This window comes from Rhinopithecus bieti, unplaced genomic scaffold, assembly GCF_001698545.2.
Source record: "Rhinopithecus bieti isolate Rb0 unplaced genomic scaffold, ASM169854v2 scaffold_62788, whole genome shotgun sequence".
In the NCBI taxonomy this organism is placed as follows: domain Eukaryota; kingdom Metazoa; phylum Chordata; class Mammalia; order Primates; family Cercopithecidae; genus Rhinopithecus; species Rhinopithecus bieti.
In genome coordinates, this window is record NW_016823884.1 from 207,465 (window position 1) to 218,594 (window position 11,130).

Here is an 11,130-nt window from a genome sequence, read left to right on the forward strand (position 1 = left end):
CATTTCTCATAGTGTAAATAAGTTCCTGGTGAGTCTCAAACTTACTGTACACCATGGGACATCCCTCCTCCATCAGCACTCATCTTAGTTCCTCTTTAAAGAAGTGTGATTACTAAGAAAGACTAAGTATGTGGAACTGCAGATACTGTTAGCCACAGACCAGAATTTATAATTAATTCTGTTTGGCCTTGCACGTCATCTGGTCAGTTGTATTTAGTAATCAGTTCGCTCAATGGTAAGACCCTCAAATCTGGGTCCTTAGTGGAATAAGTGACTCCAGTACACATTAAGTTAGAAAAGCCATGGTGATTTGTGCAAGTGTCCTTTCCTGGATTAGGAAACTTAGTTGCAATTTGAGCTTTTTATGAATATTTTCTTAAAGGTTAGAATAATCTTATTTTTTCTCTATATGTGTTTATTGTTTTCACATCAAAATTACTCATTTCTTTTAGGTAGAAGAATAAAGAGATAATTTGATAGCTCTATCATTATAGAGCTGTTCTTCAAAAAATTGTGTGGGAAAGGGTAGGATTTAGGAAAAAGACTTAAGTCTGTTGAAAAGTTGTTTCATACTTTGATTTAGACATGACTTTATTTGATAATAAGGAAGAGAGAGAAATCTGAAAGCTTACTTTTCAGTTTGTTTTTCCTTCTCAATCAGTTATGTTTATTTTCTATACAAATAACAGAATTTGAATTATTTACTTCTATAATTTACAAGATACAATATAATCCAATTGAGCATATATTTTAAAATTATTTAAGTTCATAAGAATATTTTAAAATCTCACCCTCATTCCATATTCCTGGTAATCTGAAAAAAACTTCTGAGAAGATCTATTCAGCTCTTCCTTTTTAATAACCTAGGCTCAGGACCTCATCCAAGCACCTAAATTACGGGGAAGAAAGAACTAAGCTGGCAAAGAGTGGAGGACACGTATTCAATGTTAAATGGGGAGAGGTGAAAGCAGCCATATAAATTTGAAATAGCAAGCAGCTTACAAGCCAAATTTCAAAAGTTTTCATAAGTATGGTAAATTATGACACCAAGAGTGGAGTAAAAATGAAATAAATTTGAATTAGATGATTATATATAGACTTTTAATACGTAGCACGTCTGTAATAGGTTCTCAATATGAATTTGATTGTGTTGAAGTAAACTGAATAAACTGGAACCATCAAACACTGCAGGAAAGCGCATCCTTTTGGCAAAGTGATTTGGCTCCGATCGCCTAAAAGGAATCTGGTGTTGTGAGTTAGTGGGTTAGTAAAATTGATGTCTTCTGAATGTATAGCTAATATATTCAAATGGATGTGTGGACCAACCTCCCTTTCGGCAGTGGGATGCTCTTTAATCTGTGAGCCCCTCATAGATATAATTGGGAAAACTCTTTAGGATGATATAATCTCCTTGTTCATGCCTTCCATCATAGCAGGGCCATTTTTGAGATAATTTTTTCTCTCTCAGTCCTATGTTGTCCATCAACAGACTGAAATATAGTGTTGCATACACATATACCTACTGTATGGAGCTTGTGTGGCAGCAGCATTTGGCTTTTAAGTATCTGAACAACTGAAAATGGTATGAGTTTTTTTCCTACAAAGTTTTGTAGATTTGGGCAGCATTCTGGATTCTTTGATGCCCTCTAGTACAAGTTCATAGTAGCACTGAACTTTTTATAAGATGTTAAATGTACTTTAAAAAATTACACTGAATTAGCTTTTAAAAGCATTTACCATTTGACTCAGCAGTTTTCTTTCTAATAATTTATATTAGGAAAAATTGCTCAAGTGTGCAAAACACTATTCAGGGGATCTTTGTTCATTGCAACATCATTGGTAACAGCAAAAAAATCAAAATTAAATATCCATCAGTAAAAAAAATGATTAAATAAACTACGATGATATCGTACATAAACATTACATTTATTAACTTGAGGAACTCTCCAAAGTATGTTGGTTGGCCAGGGTGGGTAAGTTATTTAATAAAGTAGCATGTGTAGTGTGAGCTACTTTGGGGTTAAAAAAGAAAGTATCTGAGTATATATGCGTAGAGAAAAGTTAGCCAGAGTAGAGATCAAAATTTTAGTGGTCATTATTCTAAGTGACATAAGGTTGGAGGTCATCTTTTTTTCTTTATACTTTTCTAGATATTTTGAATTTTTGCAAAGAAAATAGTTATTTTAATAGATAAATAATATTCTCTGCTTTAAAGGGAGATAACATAGCTAACCATTTAGTGTGATAATTAAAATTAAGAATATTTTACCTTCTACTAACATATATTTTCTTCCTTAGGATTCCCTAAGTAGCTGACTTTGACTTTTTATTTTAAAAAAATAAAATGAGAGTCAAAATAGTTTCCAACCTATAATGTTGTGAAAATTAAGTACAATAATGCATATATAAAGTAACTACTGCATAAATGACAATCAGTAGGAGCTTAGAAGTGGTATTATAGTCTCCTAATAAAGAATTCTTTTTTTTTTTGGAGATGGAGTCTCGCTTTGTTGCCCAGGCTGGAGAGCAGTGGTGTGGTCTTGGCTCACTGCAACCTCTGCCTCCTGGGTTCAAGTGATCCTCCTGCTTCAGCCTCTTGGAGTAGCTGGGACCACAGACACACTCCACCATGCCTGGCTGATTTTTGTATTTTTAGTAGAGATGGGGTTTCGCCATGTAGCCCGGGCTGGTCTCGAACTCTTCTGACGTCAAGTGATCTGCCCACCTCGGCCTTCCAAAGTGCCGGGATTACAGGCGAGAGCCATGGTGCCTGGCTATCCTAATATAAAAAGAATTCTTTACATGTTCACTATTTTCTCTTCTTGCCTCCTTTCAAAGAAATTAGTGTCTCTGGATTACCTCACTAAACATGTACAGGGATACTCATATTCATCCAACTTTTTTAAATAATCGTTTTCTCTCTGTGTAATTTTTTAAAGGAGTTTGTGCAGTTAATGGTCTGTTATATGTTGTTGGAGGGGACGATGGTTCCTGTAACTTGGCATCAGTAGAATATTATAACCCAACAACCGATAAATGGACAGTTGTGTCATCGTGTATGAGCACAGGGAGAAGTTATGCAGGTAACTGGTCTCTAAAGTCAATTATCATACAAAAAGATGACCTCATTATGATTTTTATATTAACAAAGTTTTTCTGTTATAAGAATAAAGTCTTCTGAAGGTATAGTTTATATCTTACTCTTAAGATGATTAACATTGGCTGTGTATATTCTGAAATAAAGCACCAGTATACTTTTGTCATTCTACAGTCATTTGTATTCAAAATCCCAAGTCTTTGATATGCAAAATCATATAATAAAATTTAATGTAGCTAAAATCTGTATGCAGAGAAGAAGAATTCACTATGTGGCAAGGCTTTAATTCCTGAGATGTCCAAGAAATAGGATAGGATTCCTACGTCTCCCCATGGTGCGGCTCCATGAGACAGTATTATAGTGAGGCTGTGGAATAATTTTTCTTTCTTAAGCATAGTACTGGTTGAGTTATAAAACGTGATTTTTTGTTCCATTCTCTTAGTAAGATAAATTATAATTTTAATAAATTTTATCGTGAATCTTTAAACTGTTATTTATTTCAGTGATATTTATCTGGCTTTTAATAGTATAATTTTCTGTAACAAAATTGATCCAATAGTGGAGAAAGAAAATGTCTAAACTAATTAACCATTACTGTTGCTTATGTATCATTCAAAACAGCACTTAGAAGAACTAGGTACAGTAGAATTCCAATATAACATGGCTGAATACTAGATTAATTTTTAAAACAACTTCATTGAGGTATAAACTGACAGAATACATAGTGTACAGTTGACCCTTGGACAACACAGGTTTGAACTGTGTACGTCCACTTATATGTGGATTTTTTTTGAAAAATAACTATGTTGGAAAAATTTTTTTGGAGATTTGTAACAGTTTGAAAAAACTCAGATAAACTGCATAACCTAGGAATATTGAAAAAATTAAGTAAGATTATGAACACAAAATATATGTAGATATTAGTCTGTTTTATCATTTACTACAAAATATCCAAAATCTATTACAAAAGTTAAAATTTATCAAAACATATGCACACAAACTCTTACAGGAACAAACACCTGCAAACCATAGATGGTGTCATTCACAGTCCAGAGAAATGTGAACAAACCACAAAGATACAATATTAAATCATAACTGCATGAAATTAACTGTAGTATGTTACTGTACTACTATAATAATTTTGTAGCCATCTCCTGTTGCTGCATTAGTGCGCTCAGCTGTTGTGAGTATCCACTTAAAAAGCTGTGGGGCGCTCATCACCTCTGAAAGAGCAGTTTGTCTCTTCAGTGACCGTATCTCAGTAAAAAGTTCTCTCTCATGGTTCTGCGTTATTTTTCATCATGTTTACTGCAATATCATAAACCTTGAATAACACCACGGGACCCATGCAAAGTGCCACTGGTGATGATGCTGGGAAGTGCTCCAACGAAGCAGAGAAGAGTCATGACATGACAAGAAAAAGCAGAATTGCTTGAGATAAACCATGGACTGAGGTCTGCTGCTGCACTTGCCCACCATTTCAAAATAAATGAATCCAGGGTCGGGATCATTGTAAAAAGGAAAAAGGAAATTCATGAAGCCATCCTTGCAGCCATCCCAGCAGTTTTGAAAACTTCACACTTTTGTGAAATCCCTTTTTATCTTGTGTTGAACATGCAGCTTTTATGTGGGTGAAGGATTTTTCTTTTTGAGACAGAATCTCACTCTCGCCCAGGCTGGAGTGCAACAGCGTGATCTCAGAACACTGCAACCTCTGCCTCCCAGATTCAAATGATTCTCATGCTTCAGCTTCCTGAGTAGCTGGGATTACAGGGGTGTGGCACCACACCCGGCTAATTTTTAAACTTTTATTATTTTTGATTTTTTGGTTTTGGTTTTGGTGGGTGCAGGATTGCTGTAAGAAAGGCATACCTGTCAACTCTAATATGATTTGAGAAAAAGCAGTCATTATATGACAACTTGAAGCAAAAGGAAGGTGAAGGATCTGAAACTGGAGAATTTCCTCAGACTACTCAAGCAAAGGATGACTTGATAATTTTGGAAAGGGGTTTGGCTCAAAAAATGTCAAGATAACAGGAGAAGCAGCTTCTGTCAAACAAGGGGCAGCAGATAAGCTCCCAGATGCTGTTAAGAAAGTTGTTGAGGAGCATGGATGTCTGCCTGAAAAAGTTTTTAATGCAGACAAATGTCCCACCAAGGACATTTATTACAAAGGAAAGTGAGCACCAGAATTTAAGGCAGAAGGGGATAGGCTAACTCTACTATTTTGTGCAAATGCAGTTGGGTTTATGATTTGGACTGCTCTTATCTAAAAAGCTGCTAACCCTCAAATCCTTGAAGGGAAAATATAAATACCAGCTGCCAAGACCTAGACAAGAACTCTTTTCCTGGATTGGTTCCATCTGTGCTTTCTTCCTGAAGTCAGGAATTACCTTGCCAGTAAGGGACTGCTTTTTATTTTGATATTGGACAGTGCCGTTGGCCACCCAGGACCCCATGAGTTCAACACCAAAGGCATAGAAGTGGTCTACTTGCCCTTAAACACAATGTGTCTAATTCAGCCTCTAGATCAGGGACCAGAGGAACCTTAAAGGTTCATTATATATGGCACTCTATGGAAAAAAATTGCCAATGCTATGGAAGAGAATATCAACAGAGAAAACATGAAAGTCTGGATGGATTACACCATTGAATATATCATTGTTGTTATAGAAAAAGCTATGAAAGTCATCAAATCCAAAACAATAAATTCCTCCTGGAAAAAAAAACAAAAAACCTGTGTTCAAATGTTGTGTATGACTTCACAGGAGTTATGACAGAGCCAGTCAAAGAAATCATGAAAGAGATCGTGGATGTGACTATAAAGGTTGATGGTGAAGGATTTCAGGTATGGATCTTGGAGAAATTCAAGAGCTAATAGTTACCAAACCAGAGAAATTAACAGAACATGACTCGACGGAGATGAGTGCTTCTTAACCACTGCCAGACAATGAAGAAGACGTAGAAGCAATGCCAGAAAACAAACGGACTTTAGACAGTCTGGCAAAAGGGTTCTGGTTATTCAAGACTGTTTATGACTTATTTTATGAAATGGGCCCTTCTATGATATGTGCACTGTAACTGAAGAAAGTGGTGGAAGGAGGATTGGTATTGTATGGAAACATTTTTAGAGAAATGAAAAAAACAAAAAAGTCAGACAGGAATTACAGTGTATTTCCTTAAAGTTGCACCAAGTGTGTTTGCCTCTTCTGTTTCCCCTGCCTTCCCTTCCACCTCCTCCACCTCTTCCGCCTCTGCCACCCCTGAAACAACAAGACCAACCTCTCCTCTTTCTCCTCCTCCTCAGCCTACTCAATGTGAAGAGACAAGGATGAAGACCTTGATGATGATCCACTTCCCCTTAATGAATAGTAAATATAGTTCCTCTTCCTTATGACTTTTTAAATAACATTTTCTTTTCTGTAGCTTACTTTAAGAATACAATATATAACACATAACATGTTATGACATATATAACATATATTACATGTAAAATATGTTAATTGACCATATCAGTAAGGCATTTGGTCAACTGTAAGCTGTTAATAGTTGAATTGTGTGGGAGTAAAAAATTATACATGGGAGGGTCAGCACCCCTGACCCCCATGTCGTTCAAGGGTCAACTGTATATTTAAAGTATATAATTTTATTACTTTTGACATAGTATATACCCATGAAACCATCACCACAATCAAGATAATGAACATACCCGTCATGCTCAAAAGTTTCTGTGTTCCCTTTTGTGTATGTTTTCCAAATTGTAACTACAAAGAGGAAGAGACTAGTTCTGGATTAAATAGTCTTATATTTAGTCCATAACTAAACAGAGATTTCACTGTCATTTAGATTAAAATGATAATACTACTAAAGTTTAAGAAAGAGATTCTGAAACATGATTTGTATGGTTCCTCCTGCCTTCGTATTATAATAAAGAATTGAGTGTTTTCTCAGAGATACAGAATGCTGCCTGTGACTTCTTTTTTATCTCTTCATTTCTTTGCTCAGGGGTCACAGTTATTGATAAACCATTATGAGCCTGAAGGACATTTTCAGCATATTTATACATGAGAAACAGCCTTCAACAAGTATTTCTGAAGTGACTGAGAATCTAGCACTTCTCCACTTGTAGCTGCACTTTACGTCTCAGCAGAAGATAAGATCGTCTGCCTTTATAGGCCTCGGATACTGAAGATTATTTTTGGTAGAAGCACCGTGTAGGCTTTTTCTGCAATGAGCAGCAGCTGACTGAATTTTCATAAGAAACTTGGACTGCAGGACTTAATCTGTAGTCTTTAGACAACAGTTGCTTTCATAAAGACTAGTTCTTATCAACCTTGAATGACTACGGATTATTTTGTGAAGGAGGATGAAATGATGCGTGTTCTTGTAAAATTAAATTTTATCTTTATTTCTTCTAAAAATCTGTATACCAAGAACTGAAAATCTTTGAACAGATATTAAAATCTACGTAAGTATACAAACTAGTTGAGGGATAAACTGTTTGCTTTTATAAAATAACTTTGATTACATGAATATAATAAATTATGTGCATATAAATGTGTGTCTATATGCTTTCCTTTAAATATGTTTGAAAAGATGTTTGAAACTTGATTATACTATTTATAATTGGCACAGTACTTTGAATTATGCCAGTACTACATTGTAAAACAGAGTTGTATTTTTTGATATTTAACAATGCTTAACACTTTAAATGCCACTTCTGAGGAATGGACCTGGTGTAACACACTTGAATATGTGTGATGCCAAACTTTTTAAAATAAAATATAAATTATGCTTATTTATTAATTCTCTTTAGTTTAATCTTGGTCATGTTTTGGTGTGTATTTTTAATTTTTTTCTTAAATTAACACTTTGGCATGAACATTACTGCAGGTTTTTGATGAATATAATGAATGTATGGAATTCAACTGAATTTGCATGGTCTTAAGAATTTTTCTGTGTGTATAAATTTAGCTGCTATTAACAGAAGAGAGAACTTTCTGTGAGTAGCCATGTGTGTTGATCAGATACAGTTTTTCTGAGATCTTCAATTAATCTCACTTTAAAAATGACCAAAACATGTCTTTCTTGAATTATCTTTGAATAAAGGTTTGTATATTATTTGTTTCACAGTGTTCTTGATTTTTATATATTTAGTTTTGTATTAAGAAAGTTTCCTGTTTTTTTTTTTTTTTTTCTTTTTTGGCTCTTTTATAAAGTTTGCATTTTGTCACTTCAGAAATCTGCGTTTTTAATTTATTGCCAAAGTGACCTGACCTATAAGACAAAACTATTAAATGAATAACCAAAGTCAATAAAAATGGTTCTCTTTCCAAGGAAAAGCAACCTCAACTATCAAGGAGAGGTCTGTCAAGGATTGGTGAAGTTTAAACTTTTTGTATTTTTGTGTCCCTGATATGGGTAAGTCATGAGATAAGGATAAAACAAATAGCATTAGACCAAAAAGAAAGTCAAAGAAAAAATATACTCCAAAGTAACTGAGAAACTGTGGTTTTTGATACCAAATAAAAGGAATTGAGGAAATAGGAATAGTGGAGTCAGGTAAGCAGCTGGGGTGCTGGCACAGCAGAGGAAGGGAAGAGGGGGAAGAAGGAGGTGATGGAATATTGTGACCATTCCTCAAGAATTAAAAAAGTTGGCATGAGCTGTTGCTAGAACAGTTGATAAGAGGAAAGATTGCTATGATAACATTTCAATTTAAATGTAAACATGGAGCCATATTTCATACTTAGTTGAACTTTCCATTATAAATGAATTTAATCAGAAAAAGCCTATGCTGAGTTGATGAAAACATGAATTTCTGCCTTAGTGTAGCCTTACAGCACATCATTGTCAAAAAACATGTTGAAGGTCTAATGAACTTGGGAGTACTGTCGGCTGTTTCTGACAGAGGCATCAAGAAAAATGTATGAGGTCTGTCTTTCCTGATCAGTTCCAAACACTAATGTTTCATGAAACTGTGAATCTATCAATGATTTATCTGAAAAATTTTAAAGCTTTTCTTAAAATGTAATCTCAGCCTATTAAAGTAACAAAGTCTTAACCACATAGCATGTCAAATACCTCTGTCTTTACTTTCTTAATCTTTGAAGCTTTAATAGCTACACTGTATTTTGCCAAGGTTTGTCAGTAGCTGGGTTCATATCTATGACTTCAGAGACTTTAGACATATCTCCTTCCCCTATGCCAACCTTTGTCTTTCCAGTTGGAAATGTTTTTAAAGGCATATATGGAAGTGTTCTCAGCCTGTTCCATTACTGTATGAAACATAAGTTAAGGCAGAGAGGTGTCTTAGAAATCCTGTCAAGGAGGCAGCCCCAGGTTTGAGCAGAGTTCAAGGCTGGATCCACATACCTGCGTTGTGAAGCAACTCGTCTGCCTGCTTTGTTTGAATCTATGCCTTCTTGGCTGAAAGCAGTGATGACTATGATGAAGGCAGATGGTGTATTTACTGTCAGAAGACTATCAGTTTGCTCCCTGTTTCTTATGGAGTCTTGTGTTTGATTCCTGGTATTATCTCTATTGTTCCTTATAGCATGAGGACCCAGGTATTTGTAATCCTAACTGCTGATTCGTTATGAGACTTATTTTATCAGGTATAAAAGGGTCATGTGATATTACGTAGCAGTGTGCTGATACCATCTTGTTTCAGTTTTGTCTCAAGCAAATTGCCTCCTACTGACTTACATGGCTGCCAGTGTCTCACTTTGGAGAGGAGGCTACATTGGAGAATGGAACCATACTTTGAGTCAAGATTCTGGGGTTCTAATCCTGGCTTTAAGGAAAAAAGCAGTGTGGTATATTGGAAAGCCCATGGGCATAGCAACAAAAGGGTTCTGGGTTTGCAGCTCCCTCTGTCAATTGCTAGCTGTGACTTTCAACACATTAGTTAACCTCTAGCCCTTATTTTGTTTTTAAAACGGCAGTAGTTAGTGTCTGTGTCACAAGGTTATTGTTGCATTTGAAAGAAATGATGCATGTCCCTATGCTTGAAATCTAGAGGGCCCTCAATAAATTACAGCTATTGTTCCCTGAGCCCCTGTTAATCTTCATTGTAGGGAAATAAGTAAGTTGAGCTGCTGCATCAGCATTTTTTTCCAGCTCTAAGCCTTTAAGGTTTAAAATAATCTGACCTCTCCATACACCTACACCTGCTCTGATTTAGAAAATGTAATACTATGGTAGTATTCCAAATCAGAAATAATTACTGACATGTACTGATCATATCTTGTATGCCAGAGACTGTGCAAAGGACTTTACATACATTATGTAATCATCATAAAGAACTCTTTGAGGTGTAGGTATTATTATTTTACAGAAGTACCAGATAAGAGAGAGAAGTAACTTACCCACTGCTGATAAAATGCCAAGCCTAGGAAGTCTGGCTTGATAGTGTGTGCCATTGATGCTTACCTGATAGAGGATAGCAGGTTTGGGCAGAGAGAAAAGTTGGGCGAAAGTTCAGTCATCACACAACCAATAGGATGGGGAACTCTGGAGCTGGGATGCCCAAGCAAAGTAGTCCTACATTGGTTTAAGGGCTTTTATACCCCTCTTTCAACCAGTTACTTGACTAGCTGTTCCCCAGAAAGGGGGTATACCCGTGGGGAGAGGTGCTTTTCTTTGGCAGTACTCAGCAGCTGGAGGAATGCCTGCTTAGGTCTTGAAGAGGGGGATCTGGGTGGCGTGCCACAGTATCCACTACAGGACCAACAGATTCATATGCCCACTGCACAGTATACACTGAGACAGCAAGGTTTGCAGCAGAGAAAGAGTTTAGTGATGGCAGGGTGCCGAGAGGAGATGGGAGGAGACCCTCAAATGCATCTCCTTGAGGAGTTCTGTGTTGGGGTTTTTAAGGGGATCCTGGAGGGCAAGAGGCTGGAAAATTAGGGTCGTTGATTGGCTCGGGTAAGGGGGATGAAATCATCAGGATGTGGGAACTGCATTCTTTGGTGAGTCAGCTCCTTGTGGTCCTTCAGACCAGCTGAGTCAGTAGTTTCATCAGTATG

At 36.2% G+C, this 11,130-nt stretch overlaps 1 protein-coding gene across 1 annotated transcript in view; it reads left to right on the forward strand.

Moving 5' to 3' along the window:
- Window positions 1–8,224, forward strand: part of KLHL2 (kelch like family member 2) — a 116,878-nt gene extending 108,654 nt beyond the window's left edge. Inside the window, exons 17-18 of the mRNA XM_017861958.1 lie at window positions 2,940–3,083; window positions 7,103–8,224. Of these exons, the coding sequence (XP_017717447.1) occupies window positions 2,940–3,083; window positions 7,103–7,131 (173 nt within the window). The 3' untranslated portion in view covers window positions 7,132–8,224. The remainder of the gene's footprint in view (window positions 1–2,939; window positions 3,084–7,102) is intronic.
- The last annotated feature ends 2,906 nt before the right edge of the window (window positions 8,225–11,130 follow it).